Consider the following 19,453-nt stretch of genomic DNA (forward strand, 5'->3'; position numbering starts at 1 on the left):
TTTGCTAATGCCGTAGTACCTGTTAGAGAAAGGTTATATTTCTTCAATTCTACAGCTAGGGATTCTCAACAAAGACCATCCTATAATGAAACCAAATGCTACCCAAACCTTTGGTTATATGAAATGATAAGTTGCAAATCCCTCTTGTTTTATTGCTCACAACCTGTGTTCTTTTCCCTCAGGTGTTTTGGGATGTTGCTGAGCCCAGGCCAGAAGGTTCGGAACAGTGACATGCACCTTCTAGACATGGTGAGCAGAAGACTGAGTAGCTCTCAGGGGGCTTTCATTCAGTCACATGATGACCACGTTACAAACTGCACGCCGTCTACTGAACTAAACTATCACTGAGACGTGTCATTATTTTGTCATTAGTTGACCTGAGCGTTGGACAGGCTAAACAGAGTTGAATTGAATAAGTTCTTTGGGGTTTGATTGGAATGGCTTTGCTCTTTGAGACCCCTTGATCATGATTGTATATCGTTTCCCACTATTCTCTGTGACTGTGCCCTTGTGAAGGAGTCCATGGGGAAGAGCTCAGATGGAAAGTCCTATGTGATCACGGGAACCTGGAACCCCAACATGGCTGCCTTCCAGGTGCTGAATGAAGACACACCTAAAGGTGAGGCCAAACCCCCAATCCCTCAGCCCTTTCACCAGCCTAGCATACTGCAGCATGTCATTGTTAACCAGGCTAACACTAACATACTGCAGCATGTCATTGTTAACCAGCCTAACACTAGCATACTGCAGCATGTCACTGTTAACCAGCCTAACACTAGCATACTGCAGCATGTCACTGTTAACCAGCCTAACACTAGCATACTGCAGCATGTCACTGTTAACCAGCCTAACACTAGCATACTGCAGCATGTCACTGTTAACCAGCCTAACACTGGCATACTGCAGCATGTCACTGTTAACCAGCCTAGCATATAATTGTCGGTGTTACTTGTCATACAGAATACTGCTGTCACATTCATAGCTGGCCAGGCAGATCCTTCAATTTTTGTCTCTTTCATCAATTCCAATGGATGTCTTTGCCCAGAATACGTAGGCAGGATAATACAACAAAAATTAAAGATCAAATTTTTATTATAGTGTCCGTCTTACCTTTTTCATGTGAGGATGGATGGAAAAATCTTCAGTTATGATAATGACAAGGGGATGGTACTTATTTGCTTTTTGAGACCAGAATATTATTTCTCTGCATTACAAAGCTTATTTTAATAGCAGTATTGTTGTTGTGTTCTGGGATGTGTTTAGAGCGCTAGCAGCGTTCAGCCGCCGTGGTTATCAGAGACAGAGGAAAGGGGATGTGGTAGACTTTAATGTTTTTGAGTTTTTCATTTCTGGCTAATTATAGCTAATGGTCCTGTCCAGGTTGTTCCGGACTCAACCTGTATAGCTAGCATCCAACCAACAGGTCATATTATAACAGAAATCTATTAAATTAAACGTTCAATGTTTTTAAGATCATTATCAAGTTAAATGATGTAGTTGGCTAAAATTGTGGTGACATGTTCGTAGTTTGAACAGTCACAGCATAGTCAATGCCATAGTCATAGTCAATTTGTTCTTAACTGACTTGCCTAGTAAAATAAAGGTAAAATAAAAAAAATGCCTCTAACATTTGATACCACCTTTTCCTTTAGATGGCAAGCAAAATGTCATATTTCTCCTTTTTGACACAGGCAGCCAAATAGACAGGTGATTTTGACACCTTTTCATATTTCGGGGCCCAGTGTAAGACACTACTGCGCAGTGCAAGGGCAAGACATCACCTCACTGAACTCATCACAGTGCCTTCAGAAAGTATTCATACCCCTTGTTCAAAAATGTTATTGTTAGAATGTGGTCTACACACAATACCCCATAATGATAAAGTGAAAACATGTTTTTAGACATTTTTGCTAATTTATTGAAAATGTAAATACATAAATATCTCATTTACATAAGTATTCACACCGCCCAGTCAGTACTTTGTAGAAGCACCTTTCGGCAGGGATTACAGCTGTGGGTCTTCCTGGGTATGTCTGTATCAGCTTTGCGCATCTGGATTTGGGGATTTTCTCCCGTTCTTCCTTGCAGATTTTCTAAAGCTCTGTTAAGTTAGATTGTGAGCGGCGGTGAACATCAATCTTGAAGTCTTTCCACACATTTTAAATAGGATTCAAGTCTGGTCTTTGGCTGGGCCACTCAAGTCTGGTCTTTGGCTGGGCCACTCAAGTCTGGGCTTTGGCTGGGCCACTCAAGTCTGGGCTTTGGCTGGGCCACTCAAGTCTGGGCTTTGGCTGGGCCACTCAAGTCTGGGCTTTGGCTGGGCCACTCAAGTCTGGGCTTTGGCTGGGCCACTCAAGTCTGGGCTTTGGCTGGGCCACTCAAGTCTGGGCTTTGGCTGGGCCACTCAAGTCTGGGCTTTGGCTGGGCCACTCAAGTCTGGGCTTTGGCTGGGCCACTCAAGTCTGGGCTTTGGCTGGACCACTCAAGTCTGGGCTTTGGCTGGACCACTCAAGTCTGGGCTTTGGCTGGACCACTCAAGTCTGGGCTTTGGCTGGACCACTCAAGTCTGGGCTTTGGCTGGACCACTCAAGTCTGGGCTTTGGCTGGACCACTCAAGTCTGGGCTTTGGCTGGGCCACTCAAGTCTGGGCTTTGGCTGGGCCACTCAAGTCTGGGCTTTGGCTGGACCACTCAAGTCTGGGCTTTGGCTGGGCCACTCAAGTCTGGGCTTTGGCTGGGCCACTCAAGGACTTTCACATTCTTGTTCTTTAGCCGTTCCAGTGTTGAAGCTGTATGCTTCAGATCATTGTCTTGTTGGAAAGTAAATATTCGCACCAGTCTAAAGTTGTTTGCACTCTGGAGCAGGTTCTCAGTTGACCAAACCGGTTGCTCAGTTTGGTCTGACTGCCTACTCTAGGCAGAGTCCAGGTAGTTCCATATGTTTTCCATTTCCCAATGATGGAGACCACTGTGCTCTTAAACTTTCACACCCCAGGAATAGTAGCTGCTGCCTAGGCATGGGGATCCATAATAAATACAAACACTCTAGGAATTGTTTTCTACCCTTCCCCAGATATACCTCATCACAATTCTATATCAGAGATCTACAGACAGTTCCTTGGACTTCATGGTATAGGTTCTGCTCTGACATGCACTGTCAACCGTGGGACCTTATATAGACAGGTGTTTTTCTTTCTAAATGATGTCCAAACAGTTGATGGACTCCAATCATGTTTTCGCGACAGCTCAACGATGATCAAAGGAAATTGGATGAGCCTGAGCTCAATTTGGAGTGTCATAGTATTTGTGTGTGTGAGAGAGAAAAAAATCTTTTTAATCCATTTTGAATTCAGGCTGTAACAGCACAATGTGATATAAGTCAAGGGGTATGAATAGTTTCTGACTGTATATCAAACAAATTAGAGTTGCTTACTCGGAAGTCAGGAGAGTTTGACTTGAACCTAAATGGCAGCTTGTCAAAGCAACCCGTCTCAGGGGAGTTGGGTAGTCTAAAATACAAAGCCACACTTCTTCCTCAAAGAAAACAGACCATTTATAATAATGTTTCCACACGGGGAGAAGCTGCTGATGAAACTGGCAGAACATGCATGTAAACATTGGATATTGTGTTACATCAGCATTTGTCGGTGCTGGAGAAGAGCAGCTCACCTATAAATAATATATATTTTTTACTGTAGCTAATAGTTGTTTTTTTAAATTTTATTTGAAGCTGTAGGCGCTGGCACACTGCCCACAAAACAAATTTTTTTGTTTTGTACAAAATAGCCTGTAGACACAAGACTCTGACTCTACACTATCTAGCAAAGAACCATCCCTTTAAACCACGCAGCTTACTTCATGTCAAAACTGGGAGAGACTAGACTTCTAAAAACAACAGCCCTAGCGATCTTAGCTAAACAAATCCTTCTTCTTTGTCTTCGATTCGGCCCACAGGGAAAGTAGTCTTATGGTATCTGAAGCTTGAAGGGATGCCGTTTCCGAAAACATCTTTCTAAACCAATATTTTATCCTTGACTTTATCCTAATTGGAATACACTTGTAGGCCATTCTTTACAAGGCAGTGTTGTGGATGTTTCTTTTGGTTCATTACAATAATAAAACCTTCTCACTGTGAGGTTTCCCCCCATCTTTTACATCTCAGCGATTGCTATCTGTTCTTGTTTACTTTTCTTGCAATTGTTTGTTGGAAAATCTGTTACCCCAGACTTTTTGCTATAGGACAGATTAGATTTACGCAGTTTTTCATGACATTATATCATTTGGAATGCAGTTTCCTTAGATTCTAAATAATTCAAAGAGTTTGTTGTTCTTGGTTGTAGTAATATGATCTCAATTCTGCATTTATCAATAGTCTATCTTCCTATGGGAATGGTGAGCGAGGTAGGTGAGGTGAGCGAGGTAGGTGAGGTGCTGTCCGTAGTATAGTTAGTGGCTGCTGTGGGATCCAAGATTTCTCTTAGTAAATCATGGTGGTGTACCTAATTTAAAACAGCAGGTGCTAAATGTTTTCTTCCCTCTAAACACACAATTAAAGCAAGTTAATACCCTTTTCACTTCATCCACTTCATTGTCAAGCTGCAATGCCCACTTTGACTAGGGCAGGTAGCCTACATGGTACTTGTTTAAATTCTAGAGCCACTGTTGGCACTACAGAGCTCTGATTTAACCCCCACACCACCCCTAGCCCTCCAGTGTGTGACCTTGACCTTTGTGGTGGTCTCTCTCCAGACAAGCAGGTGTACATGACTGTGGCCGTGGACTTGGTGGTGACTGAGGTGTTGGAGCCAGTGCGCTTCCTGCTGGAGACACTGGTGCGCGTCTACCCGGCCAACGAGCGCTTCTGGTACTTCAGCCGCAAGGCCTTCAGCGAGACCTTCTACCTCAAACTCAAACAGGTACCGGGGCACTTAGTAGGCCTTGATAGCACAACCTCATTAGGGTCGTATTCATTACATATCTTTCTCATCAGGATGTTTTTCAGCCAACTTTTTGTCACTTATTCTTTATATCTGACAGGTATTGCCGGCAACAAAACCTGTGCTTTTATTTCCGCCAACCGACATAGTCATGATTTGCGGTAATGTATTTAATAGTCCCACCAACCCCTCAGTATAAACGTTGCCTTTCATTTTGCTGTCTTTGGCACGCATTAAATCATCAACATACTGTTGTCCAACATCACACTTTTTATTTTCATTCACAAATCTTCACAAAAATGCTTTATATATTTATTTTTACACACACACACACACACACACGCATATATATATATATATTTTTTAATTCTCTTGACCTTGACAGGTAAATATTTATGTTTTGCTAATAAACGATGGATTATTATGGCAAAATAAATGTTGGCGTTTGAAAGAAGAGAGAGCGCATCACAATGTTGTGATCGCATCCAACCAAAAAGCTACTTTGTGAAGTCATCCTGCAGTGGTTCAGCCAGGTCCAGGTTTTTACATGTTTTGTTGTTGACATGATTGGAAAGGGAAGATTAATGTTTCTTTAGCAATAAAAAAAATGAGGATGGGGGCTTTGTTTACAAAAAATTTTTTTGTTGTTGTATGGCAGTGGTTCCATGTGTTTGTGACACTGAAGTTGGACTGTGATCAGCACAGGGGAATGTAGGCTAAGTGTGTCTCTTGTCTGTTTAATGAACAACATAAGAACTATTGATTTAATTTGCATGGCACAACAACAATGGGCTACAAAGACCAGTAACATAATAAAACAAAAAATATGCTTTTCTATTCTTTTGAGAATAAATGTTGTCAGCCTTCTGTTTCCTAGGACCTGCATAAACCAATTAATTTATACATTTTAGTGATGTAAAGATTCACCGATAAACATCGGTCCCCGGTTCAAACGTTTAAGATACGAGTTCATCGGTCTGTAGGAACCCAAATCGTTCCGAGTGTAGGATGAATCTGTCAGACAATCGATCCAAACGTTACGAAAATACCTCTAATCCTTTGACTGCATTTATGCATCATTGATCTTCAAGTCGGATAACAATTGTGTGCACAGTGCGTAGCTGCTCGCGCCACCTTCAGCATTCAATTGCTTGTAAAATGGCTTTCGTAATGTCAAGTCACAGGCTCTATTAGTTGGGTGACTAGCCAGGCAATTTGCTGGGTCATTGTTACCAAATGCACTGTAGAAAATTGTGTTTTACCAGCAGAGTTCTGTAGGCTACCAGAGTGGACCCCACTCGCATCTTTCTGATCGCACATCTAACTGTAGATTGGGGCTTTTTGATTGCCAGGTTCACCATGAATAGTTGTGCTAGTTTTGCTTTAAACAGTCAGTGCATTTGCAAACAGGGTAAAGGTGTAATTTAATAACAAGGACAGCAATAATTTTTTTGCGAGCTGTACTGTCCGGTGCATTGGTTGGTGCGGAGGAAGAGCAGCTCTCTTGTGAAGTTACAAACGCTCAAAGCCATTTGCTTTTGAGACTGGGGTGAAATCAAAAGCTGTGTTATATTATTTGGCTATGTCATAGTTCATTTCTAAAGATCCATATTGATGTGTTTCTTGCTCAACATTTCTCATCTGCTAAAATGACAAGTTAACAAAAGGCAGAATTGACCCCCCCACTAATTGTGGTAGATGATCAGTTCATGTTCCCCATCACACATGTTTTGTTATACATTTTTTGGTCCTCACAAGGAGAGTAAAGCAAGTTAAATTCTGACATTTCACTGGGCCCCACAAGGAAAAAGGCTTTTTCAGAATTAGGTTTAGGGTTATGGTTAGAATTAGAATTAGAATTCAAAATACGATTTTGAATGGGAATACATTTTTTGGTGCCCACAAGGATAGTAATTCCCTTTAAAATCGTATTTTCCCTAAACCTAACCCTTAAGTCTTAAAAAGCCTTTTTCCTTGTGGGGCCCAGTGACATGCTGGAATTTAACTTGCTTTACTCTCCTTGTGAGGACTTCTGGTCCCCACAGGGGGAGAGAAATCATATCACTCACACAGACAGACAGACAGACAGACAGACAGACAGACAGAGAGTCACTCGGAGAAGTCAGTTCAGACAGTTTCAGCTCAGAGGCACAGTTCCTGAGTTCCATTGATGTCAGATTGTAATTTAGAATGGGAAATTAATTTGTTCATGCAAAAAATGTCATTGCATCGAACCAAATCGTTTCAAACTAAAAATATTGTTCCTGTATTGTATCTACAGGAGATGCGCATCGTATCATGCTTGGAAGGAGAGATGCACATCCCTAATTCTAGCCAACTCATATAATTACCAGAACATATCTGACAACACTTTAAGGAGCCAACATTTTATTCACCATAACAGGAAAATACAAGGTCATTATTTACAAATGATTTACAAGTAGGCTACGGCAAGCAGCTAACTTACTGTTGGGAACGTGAAGAAATTAAAGCAGTGGAAAGTCTGAATTTAAAAGGAGGAATTTAGAACATGCAGCTATCAGGTCACCATGACAATGAGCATAACAACAGGGTAAAATTTGAATGTCTTTAGCTCCTTCTTGGCAAACGCAATGGCTATAATAAAAGGCAAATGCCTACAAGAAGATGAAATATTGTTCTGTTTTGAAAGAGCACACCTAAAGTTTTAACCAACCTTCTCTTATTGTTCTAGTAGTCCTCCCTGTTTTGCCCCACTGGCTTCCATTTTCTTTCTAGTGAATACGACAAGGGACAATACAAGAGGGCTGTTGTGTGTTCTGCTTACTGGTCCTACGAATTTCAACTCTAAAAGATGAAAAGCAATGCCAGGACTAAAGCTTACCTTGCACGAAGGTGGAGGTATCGGTCGTATTGTTTTCTTCTGGTAGTCCTCCATGTTAAGTGAGAAATAGATGACCCTGCACAGACTCAGGAAACAAAGCCACTTATAACTATCAAGATATCCCTCTATTATCTAATCCGATGCAACCGAGCCTGTTGGGTACACGCGTACAACCACACCCAATGTACTTGACCCATGCCCCTCCTCCGAAATGCATGAGGGCGACAACTCATTCAATTGCTGGCCAAGCACACAAGTGCATCCCCATCCAAGCCAGAGTTGGAAACACAAACCCGTTGCCTGTTTGTTTGAAAGCCAGATATCCTCTCCACTCTGCTTCCGGGGAGCAGGTGAGGCAGCAAACGGAGGCTTTGGGTCCATCCCAAATGGCAACCTATTCCCTATGTAGTGCACTGCTTAGGGTGCGTTTGAGACGTAGCCTTTGTATCATTGGGTGCCCTAATACGAGGAAGCCTGTCATTATCTGGCTGTAGTAATTAGGACCCTGGCTGATTGCCTCTCTCTCTAGTTATCTAATCAGCAGGCAGGAAAGAATGCCGGCTGCTGTAGTTGGAAGCTAATTAAAAGAGAGCCATTGTAGTGTGTGCACAAGATTCTAATCCCAGCCACTAGCTACGTATATGATTTAATTTGTTCCGCGGACCTCTCATTAACGGCGGAATAACAGTCACTGTTGTCGCACTCAACATATTTCACAAGGAAATAAAAAGGGTTTAAGGTGTTGGTGGAGGGTCCTTCACTAGGGTAATATTGCAAACATAGCTTATCGTGACATCCTTATCTCTACTGTCTAAACCTTAGTAAATTATAATATTGCCGTAATGACTATGTATGACTGTCGATAGCGATTAGAAAACTATGCATTGCCTATAAATGTCTTGGATGTACAGTATAGTCTTCAATTTGTGTCCTTGCACTTAGTGTTAGTTTAAATCCACTTCTCACCATGAGTGCTGAGCCCATATGACCCCAGTATCAACAACAGTGATACAAAACCATCAATGTGTGCAATGTGACAAAGCCCAACTTAAGAAGTGACCTGCGTAGGTGAGTGAGCACAGTCTCTCTGTGCTCTGATTGCACAGGCTCCCTGTGAACCCTATTGCCAGACAGTCTGGTCAAAAGGCCGCTGGTGGGATCCTTGGCACTCTCCACTGCCGCTCTATTTAATTTCCTCCTGTACGTGTAATTATATTTTCAGCGCGCTCCCCTCGGGCAGTGGCAAAGGTGATGCTAACTTTAGAAGGTGTTTTTTTCAGACTGAGGCACTCTGAAACATATTGAGGATGTCTAAAGAGACTTTCCAACTGCTCTGTTACAAAATCATGTTTTTTTTGCATGTAGAATTGACTTGTCAGTGCTGTTGCAGTTATCCATAACACTTGATGTGTTAACAGATTAATCCCACACTGTGTGTGTGTGTAGGGTGGTGAGAAGGATGGCCAGGCTGATTCCATGTTGGAGGTAGTGAGCCTGCAGAGGGAGACTGAGAGGAACAACTGGGGCCATGTTGAGGAAGAGGAGCCTGAGGAAGGTATGGAGCTCTTTCTGTCTTTCCCTATCTCTCACCCGTCTTTCCCTCCCCGTCTGTCTTTCCCTCTCTCTTCCCGTCTCCCTCCCTGTCTCTTTCCCTCTCTCCCTCTATCCAGCCCCCTTTCTCTCACTCTTTCTATTTCATTCCATCTCTCTCCCGCCTCTTTCAGTCTACATATAAGTCTCTGTTCCCCCTGAAGACTTAGTAAAGGTGTGTTGTTGTGTTGGGGTGCTAGTGTTGACATGTTGGCTGGCCTTTCCCTAACCTCTCCAAGGTCACCATGAGAACTTGCACACCTCTCCAGGCAAAATGACATGGCACATTGAATTCCATCCTCCTCATTGACACAGACAACATTTCATGACCAAATATTTCTTGGTTGAAAAATGCACTCCGTCCCCCCATAATTTACAAGAAAAACGACCTGCGTCTTAGAGCTTACTTAGATGTACAAGGCGAGAGAGGAAAAGAAAACAGATTGCTTTTACACAAACCGCTTGTTGGAGGAGAGCATTTGTTTTATTGATATATTTCGGGCAATCGTTTCTCCTCGCTGGCGGGAACACCTCATCCAGATGAGATCTGTCCAGATAATTGAACATTATCAACACATTGGCTCACGTTGCATTTTCTTGAGGCTCGCCCCCCTCCTCACATGTGGCGGCCATGAGTCAACTATGAAGTTTAATTTAGTTTGGGTGTGTGTGAGCTGTCATGAGGGTGAGGCGATGGCGCGGGTATAGTAGTGTTACAAGGTATACTGAAACTCCTGTACTTTTTCAACACTAGAACATAAACAGGTTGGTACTAGATTTTGTTTTTCTTTCGGTACTTCTGTCAAATGTGTCTCATGGATCAAGTCTGTATCAGCACAGCTGATGTCCCCCTTATAGCACAAGTGTACCGTGCCTGCCCCTCTTAGCCAGCACTGGGAGTCTGGGCTGCATCATGTTAGCTCCCCATTCATGCTGCATGGACAGGGCCAACCAGGCAGAATATAACCCCATCCACTTTGCCAAAACACAGCCCCCAAACCACTAGAAGGATATCAACAGACCACCAACTTATTACCCTGAGACAAGGCTATAGCCCATGAAGATCTCCTCCACGGCACGAGCCCGAGGGGGTGCAAAACCGGACAGGAAGGTCATGGTATGGAAGCACTAACTGAAGAGCACTAACTGAAGAGCACTAGTAAGCCAGTGACTCAGTCCCTGCAATAGGGTCAGAGGCAAAGAATCCCAGTGGAGAGAGGGGAGCCGACCAGCCACAGACAGCAAGGGCGGTTCGTTGCTCCAGTGCCTTGCCGTTCACCTTTGCACCCCTGGGCCAGACTACACTCAATCATAGGACCTACTGAAGAGATGAGTCTTCAATAAGTACTTAAAGGTCGAGACTGATTCTGTCTCTCACATGGATAGGCAGACCATTCCATAAAAATGGAGCTCTATAGTAGAAAGCCCTGCTTCCAGCGGTTTGCTTAGAAATTCTAGGGACAGTAAGGAGGCCTGCATTTTGTGACCGTAGCATCCAGTAGGTTTGTACTGCAGGACCAAATTGGAGAGATGGGTAGGAGCAAGCCCATGTGATGCTTTGTAGGTTAGCAGTGAAACCTTGAAATCAGCCCTTGCCTTGACAGGAAGCCAGTGTAGGGAGGCTAGCACTGGAGTAATATGATCACATTTTGGGGTTCTAGTCGAGATTCTAGCAGCCATGTTTAGCACTAACTGAAGTTTATTGAGATGGTTTGGGATGAGTTGGACCGCAGTTGGATGAGTCATTCAACGAGTTGGCCTTTGCCACATTTGCGCCGTTATCATTATGCACACTGGCTGGTCCTCATTCAGGCCCAAGGCGGTTAAAGGAGCCTATGATGTTTACAAGCACAGACCTTTCAGTTGAAACTCATCAATAGTGTACTTTCTAACGAATGTAGGGCTCAGTTGTTCTCCTAGACCCAAGGTCTTATGTAGTCGTGTAATAATCAACGTGTGAGCTCATTCAATTACTCCATTAATTTTGTTATACTGTGTTGGGATGGTGACTTGGGAAAAATATGTGCGAGATGGAATCTTTTATCTCCTGTCCCGCTTGTTTATCTTCTTGAAGCAGTCTTTGCTGACAGTGTATATAGGAGTCATGTTTTTGTCACACATTAGTTTGACTTTTTTGTTGTTAACAAACTAAAACATACAGTACCATTCAAAAGTTTGGGCACCTAATCATTCCAGGGTTTTCCTTTTCTTTTTACTATTTTCTACATTGTATAATAATGGTGAAGACCAACTATGAAATAACACAGTGTAGTAACCAAAAAAGTGTTAATCATATAAAAATATATTTTAGATTCTTCCTAGTAGCCACCCTTTGCCTTGATGACAGCTTTGCACACTTAGCATTCTCTCAACCAACTTCATGAGGAATGCATTTCCAGCTGTCTTGAAGGAGTTCTCACACATACTGAGCACTTGTTGGCTGCTTTTCCTTCACTCTGTGATCCAACTCATCCCAAACCATCTCAATTGGGTTGAGGTCAGGTGATTTGGAGGCCAGGTCATCTGATGCAGTACTCCATCGCTCTCCTTCTTGATCAAATAGGCCTTACACAGCCTGGAGGTGTGTTTTGGGTCATTGTCCTGTTGAAAAACAAATGATGGTCCGACTAAGTGCAAACCAGATTGGATGGTGTATCGCTGCAGAATGTTGTGGTAGCCATGCTGGTTAAGTGTTTCTTGAATTCTAAATAAATCACCAAGTGTCACCAGCAAAACACCATCACACCACCTCCTCCATGCTTCACGGTGGGAACTGTGATTTGGACTCATCAGAGCAAAGGACAGATTTCTACTGGTCTAATGTCCATTGCTCGTGTTTCATGGCCCAAATACGTATCTTCTTCTTGTTGGTGTCAGGGCTTTCTTCTGTATATCACCTCTAAATTGTCACAACACAAATCAAATCAAATTTTATTTGTCACATACACATGATTAGCAGATGTTAGTGCGAGTGTAGCGAAATGCTTGTGCTTCTAGTTCCGACAATGCAGTAATAACCAACAAGTAATCTAGCTAACAAAACTACTACCTTATAGACACAAGTGTAAGGGGATAAAGAATATGTACATAAGATATGTGAATGAGTGATGGTACAGAGCGGCATAGGCAAGATACAGTAGATGGTATTGAGTGCAGTATATACATATGAGATGAGTATGTAAACAAAGTGGCATAGTTAAAGTGGCTAGTGATACATGTATTACATAAGGATGCAGTAGATGATATAGAGTACAGTATATACGTATACATATGAGATGAATAATGTAGGGTATGTAAACATTATATTAGGTAGCATTGTTTAAAGTGGCTAGTGATATATTTTACATCATTTCCCATCAATTCCCATTATTAAAGTGGCTGGAGTTGAGTCAGTGTGTTGGCAGCAGCCACTCAATGTTAGTGGTGGCTGTTTAACAGTCTGATGGCCTTGAGATAGAAGCTGTTTTTCAGTCTCTCGGTCCCAGCTTTGATGCACCTGTACTGACCTCGCCTTCTGGATGATAGCGGGGTGAACAGGCAGTGACTCGGGTGGTTGTTGTCCTTGATGATCTTTATGGCCTTCCTGTGACATCGGGTGGTGTAGGTATCCTGGAGGGCAGGTAGTTTGCCCCCGGTGATGCGTTGTGCAGACCTCACTACCCTCTGGAGAGCCTTACGGTTGAGGGCGGAGCAGTTGCCGTACCAGGCGGTGATACAGCCCGACAGGATGCTCTCGATTGTGCATCTGTAGATGTTTGTGAGTGCTTTTGGTGACAAGCCGAATTTCTTCAGCCTCCTGAGGTTGAAGAGGCGCTGCTGCGCCTTCTTCACGATGCTGTCTGTGTGGGTGGACCAATTCAGTTTGTCTGTGATGTGTACGCCGAGGAACTTAACTTACTACCCTCTCCACTACTGTTCCATCGATGTGGATAGGGGGGTGTTCCCTCTGCTGTTTCCTGAAGTCCACAATCATCTCCTTAGTTTTGTTGACGTTGAGTTTGAGGTTATTTTCCTGACACTACACTCCGAGGGCCCTCACCTCCTCCCTGTAGGCCGTCTCGTCGTTGTTGGTAATCAAGCCTGCCACTGTTGTGTCGTCTGCATACTTGCTGATTGAGTTGGAGGCGTGCGTGGCCACGCAGTCGTGGGTGAACAGGGAGTACAGGAGAGGGCTCAGAACGCACCCTTGTGGGGCCCCAGTGTTGAGGATCAGCGGGGTGGAGATGTTGTTGCCTACCCTCACCACCTGGGGGCGGCCCGTCAGGAAGTCCAGTACCCAGTTGCACAGGGCGGGGTCGAGACCCAGGGTCTCGAGCTTGATGACGAGCTTGGAGGGCACTATGGTGTTAAATGCCGAGCTGTAGTCGATGAACAGCATTCTCACATAGGTATTCCTCTTGTCCAGATGGGTTAGGGCAGTGTGCAGTGTGGTTGAGATTGCATCGTCTGTGGACCTATTTGGGCGGTAAGCAAATTGTAGTGGGTCTAGGGTGTCAGGTAGGGTGGAGGTGATATGGTCCTTGACTAGTCTCTCAAAGCACTTCATGCTGACAGAAGTGAGTGCTACGGGGCGGTAGTCGTTTAGCTCAGTTACCTTAGCTTTCTTGGGAACAGGAACAATGGTGGCCCTCTTGAAGCATGTGGGAACAACAGACTGGGATAGGGATTGATTGAATATGTCCTTAAACACACCAGCCAGCTGGTCTGCGCATGCTCTGAGGGCGCGGCTGGGGATGCCGTCTGGGCCTGCAGCCTTGCGAGGGTTGACACGTTTAAATGTTTTCCTCACGTCGGCTGCAGTGAAGGAGAGTCCGCATGTTTTAGTTGCGGGCCGTGTCAGTGGCACTGTATTGTCCTCAAAGCGGGCAAACACAACTGATTGGCTCAAATGCGTTAAAAAGTAAAGGGACTATTTTAACAATGCACACCTGTTAATTGAAATGTATTCCAGGTGACTACCTCATGAAGCTGGTTGAGAAAATGCCAAGAGTGTGTAAAGCTGTCATCAGGGCAAAGGGTGGCTACTTTGAAGAATTAAAAAAATCTAAATATATTCTATATAGCTCTTCTTTTAGTTTCTACATGATTCCAAATGTGTTATTTCATAGTTTTGATGTCTTCACTATTATTCAACAATGTAGAAAATAGTGAAAATAAAGAAAAACCCTTGAATGAGTAGGTGTCCAAACTTTTGACTGGTACTGTACATGGACAACAACAGACAACATTTACATACATTTCCACAAACATTAATGACATCTCTCCTCACCAGCACCTAACTAACTGTTCGCTCTAAGTGGGGATGGTTATGATTGGCCAGCATGTACATACCATGCACAGATTGAGAGCCCGCTTCTGATTGGTCAGCATCCTCTGTGCATATAGAGAGTGAATGAACGGAGTGTGCTCATCTTATTGGAGGTATCAAAGAAGTGTCAAAGAAAGAGTGTCCAAAGAAAGGAGAAAATCGCAGCCTCTTTCGATAAGGACATTGAACATGTCAATATCGCAATTTCGATCTGAATTTGATGAATCGTGCAGCCCTAGTGTGTGTGTGGGTGTGTGTGATAGGGCTGTGACGGTCATGGAATTTTGGAATAACGGTTATTGGGTCAGCCAAATGACCATGTGCAGCGTTATAATTGTTTGAATAGCAGCAACAACAACAAAAAAACACACATTTTCTCCTCCTGCTCCTGGCTGCATGTGCTGAGCGATTTACTGACATTTCAGGTTTTTTTCACTTATTAAACAACTAATTGACTGACATTGGCTCAATTACTTAAATTACAAGGAGTACATTTTTTTTTTTTTGTGAGCCCAACCTTTCTATAGTGAAATCATTCAAGAGAAACCATGTCAACTATGCTGTGCTGAAGGGCGTTGTGGTTTTCATTAATCAAATATTCAACCTTGTTCAGCGCAACTACGTGGTAATTAACTACAATCACCGTAATCCATTGCGGCAGTTTTTCCCCCCGGCTCGGACCGAGATGAAGGATACATTTTTTGCCTGCTATGTTAGGTTAGATACACACACCGCATAGAATGGATGACTTCGGAATGCACACAACGTTGAGAGGAAAAGAGACCGTTTGTGAAAGTATGCCTTACCTTTGAAGACCTAGTAAAATTATTTTGTCAGACAGCTTTGCAGCTAGCCTAGCTAAATAGGATGACTAAATACAGTACAGTATGGGGGGCACAGAGAACGTCTGTCTGCTACTGCCTTACCCGAGATCAGATTAGTGAAAAATAATTGTCATCAAATAGAAACTATGTAATATACACAACTGAAATATTTTATTTCAAAGTAATTTCCTATTGATGTCTAGGATTCCCAATGTGGACCTGACAGAGATAATGGAATGTTTTCATGTTTTTGTTAACAATTTTTAGCTTTGGATGAGGTTGGAGGATGAGGCAGGGCTGGAGCTGAGACTGCGATGTCCAGAGGCTTTGGATGGGTTCTGGAGGGCTCAGTGGTTTCACTGGAGCGCAATCCAACCTGGTTAAGTGAGGTTGGCTCTTTGGCACCACCAGCCCTCACTGCTGCTGTGGCATAAGACCACCAGGTTTTCACCTCACCCTTTCCCTGGCTCTCCTCCCTGGCTTGACTCAATACCCCACAGCTTTGGAACACCCTGTCTGCCTCCCACCAACCCTGCCTGTCTGCCTCCCACCAACCCTGTCTGCCTCCCACCAACCCTGCCTGTCTGCCTCCCACCAACCCTGCCTGTCTGCCTCCCACCCACCCTGCCTGTCTGCCTCCCACCCACCCTGCCTGCCTGCCTCCCACCCACCCTGCCTGTCTGCCTCCCACCCACCCTGCCTGTCTGCCTCCCACCCACCCTGCCTGTCTGCCTCCCACCCACCCTGCCTGTCTGCCTCCCACCCAACCCTGCCTGTCTGCCTCCCACCCACCCACCCTGCCTGTCTGCCTCCCACCCACCCTGCCTCCCACCCACCCTGTCTGCCTCCCACCCACCCTGTCCTGTCTGCCTCCCACCCACCCTGTCCTGTCTGCCTCCCACCCACCCTGCCTGTCTGCCTCCCACCCACCCTGTCCTGTCTGCCTCCCACCAACCCTGTCCTGTCTGCCTCCCACCCACCCTGTCCTGTCTGCCTCCCACCAACCCTGTCCTGTCTGCCTCCCACCAACCCTGCCCTGTCTGCCTCCCACCAACCCTGTCCTGTCTGCCTCCCACCACCCCCTGCCCTGTCTGCCTCCCACCAACCCCTGCCCTGTCTGCCTCCCACCAACCCTGTCCTGTCTGCCTCCCACCAACCCTGTCCTGTCTGCCTCCCACCAACCCCTGTCCTGTCTGCCTCCCACCAACCCTGTCCTGTCTGCCTCCCACCAACCCTGCCTGTCTGCCTCCCACCAACCCTGCCCTGTCTGCCTCCCACCAACCCTGCCTGTCTGTCTGCCTCCCACCAACCCTGCCTGTCTGTCTGCCTCCCACCCACCCTGCCTGCCACTGGTTTACTTACTGAAAAGGATTTTACTCATGTTCATTCTGTGTTTTCCCATTTTCACCATCCTAATGAAATGTTCTATTTTGAATGAGTAAGGTTTTTAGTTGGGAAAATTGGATGGTTGCAATAGGATGCAAATACATGGGAGGATAAGAAACCCAAGGGTTTTACATGGTGAAAATGGAGAACACCAAATGCATTCTCGGATGTCTTTGGAGGGATTTAAATACTAATCAAAGGAAACAAATAACCTCTTATAGGCTCCTTTCTTATAAGCCTGGGACCTCACAATAAGATATCACAATACTTAGGGGCTGATGTGAGATGTATTGTGATTCTCACGATTCTATACATGTTGCGATTCTCTACTCTGATTTTATTGCGTTTCAATGTTCCAAACATTGCTCACCGTACAGTGCATTCGGAAAGTTTTCAGACCCCATGTATTTTTCATATTGTTAGTTTACAGCCTTATTTTAAAATGGATTCAAAATCCTCATCCATCTACACACAATTGCCCGTAATGTTCCATCTTGGTTTCATCAGACCAGATCATCTTGTTTCTAATGGTCTTAGAGTCCTAAAGATGCCTTTTGGCAAACTCCAAGTGGGCTGTCATGTGCCTTTTACTGGGGAGTGGCTTCCGTCTGGCCACTACCATAAAGGCCTGATTTAGTGGAGTGCTGCAGAGATGGGAGAACCTTTCAGAAATACAACCATCTCCACATAAGAACTCTGGAGCTCTGTCAGAGTGACCATAGGGTTCTTGGTCACCTCCCTGACCAAGGCCCTTCTCCCCCGATTGCTCAGTTTACCCAGGCGGCCAGCTCTAGGAAGAGTCTTGGTAGTTCTAAACTTCTTCCATTTTAAGATCAATGGAGGCCACTGTTTTTGGGGACCTTCAATGCTGCAGAAATGTTTTGGTACCCTTCCCCAGATCTGTGCATCGACACAATCCTGTCATGGAGCTCTGCAGACAATTATTTCGACCTCATGACTTGGTTTTTGCTCTGACATGCACTGTTAACTGTGGGACCTTTATATAGGAAGGTGTATGCCTTTCCAAATCATGCCCAATTGTGTTTACCACAGGTGGACTCCAAGTTGTAGAAACATCTCAAGGATGATCAATGGAAACAGGATCCACCTGAGCTCAATTTCAAGTTTCATAGCAAAGGGTCTGAATACTTATGTAAATACGTTTTTTAAAATTTGTAATAAATATGCAAACATTTCAAATCTGTTTTGGCTTTGTTATTATGGGGTGTGTGTGGATTGAGGGGGGAAGGAACGATTTAATCAATTTTAGAGTAAGGCTGTAACGTAACAAGATGTGGAAAAAGTCAAGGGATCTGAATACTTTCCGAATGCACTGTAGGTCTTCTGCAGAGGCACAAGAGGGATCTATGAGAGAACTATTTTAGATCAGTCATGGAAATCAAAGTGCTGAAGAAAAATGAGCTCTCTTATTTAAGAAGCTAGAGAACAAGCTTTGAAGGAGAAATACTGGAGTTTTGGTACAGGTACAGTCATCTACTGCAAAAATAGTATTGCGATATTGTCAAAGCGATACGACCATATTTTCTAAGATAATATCCTGATTAGACGTAACTGTCACTTAAAAAAATATATTTCTTGCCCTGTCAGTACTTTGACAAATTAGCTGTAAGAACACTATGTACACATCAAACACCTTTTACCCCAAGAAGGCTTACGCTTGTGGGCAATACACATTTTAAGATAGAACAATATCTTTTTTTAACGATAAATATGGGTGACTGGGCCTTTTTAGAATGAGGGCAAAACAATGGAAAAACATCACCATTTGGACTCCAAAGGTGTCCCAAACGCGCATTGCAATGATCCAACACTAAACAGCGGTGGCTTTTCTCGATTCCCACAAGCACAGCTCTTCCGACACGGCACTTTTCCGTGACCACACATGCTGATTCTTACTCGATGGGTTCTTGATAGCAAGAGGGTGGAATGCTCTTTGAACAACTTTTTTTTTGTTAGCAAGCCTTGTTGACCAGGGAGACTTAAGTACAGTAAGTACATTTACAGTGTATCGTTAGTTGATTACAGCTTGCGGATCTAAACGGAATCCGAATGGTTCTGGTGTAGGCAGCCTAGCGGATAAGCGCTTTGGGCCAGTAACTGAAGGATCGCTGGTTCGAAGCCCCAAGCCGACCAGGGGAAAAATCTCTCTGGAGTCACTCTGGAGAAGGGCATCTGCTAAATTACTAAATGTAAAGATTCTGCTGTACCGAGTGCTACCATTCGAACTGTAGAAATAATAGTAGTCCTTTCGGAGTGAAAAGTCCACCCACACCTGTGTTTTGTTGTCACCTCCTTGGAGGTAGAGAGGCAGTCTCCAAGGCCGGCACTGTTTTCAAAAAGCCTTGCCAGGGAGGAGAAGCCATTCACAGTACATTCACAGGCATTTCTAAAGGCTCCACTGCATTCCAGCTGTCAGTGGAGGCGGCGTGAAAAGAAAGCCTTTCAGGGCTTTCTAGTTGGAGGTCAGCTGTAGACGGGACTGAATGCTTTCCCACTGTGTGAGGATGCTTCTGCCTGCCTGCACT

At 44.3% G+C, this 19,453-nt stretch overlaps 1 protein-coding gene across 2 annotated transcripts in view; it reads left to right on the forward strand.

Moving 5' to 3' along the window:
- LOC112252073 (rab GTPase-activating protein 1-like) overlaps nt 1-19,453 on the forward strand; it is a 152,560-nt gene that overhangs the window by 21,646 nt on the left and 111,461 nt on the right. For both annotated transcript variants that reach the window (XM_042323002.1, XM_042323003.1), the window contains 4 exons: nt 183-249; nt 517-619; nt 4,749-4,915; nt 9,246-9,354. In XM_042323002.1, coding sequence (XP_042178936.1) covers nt 183-249; nt 517-619; nt 4,749-4,915; nt 9,246-9,354 — 446 coding nt within the window. The remainder of the gene's footprint in view (nt 1-182; nt 250-516; nt 620-4,748; nt 4,916-9,245; nt 9,355-19,453) is intronic.

This window comes from Oncorhynchus tshawytscha, linkage group LG06 (genome assembly GCF_018296145.1).
Source record: "Oncorhynchus tshawytscha isolate Ot180627B linkage group LG06, Otsh_v2.0, whole genome shotgun sequence".
NCBI lineage: Eukaryota > Metazoa > Chordata > Actinopteri > Salmoniformes > Salmonidae > Oncorhynchus > Oncorhynchus tshawytscha.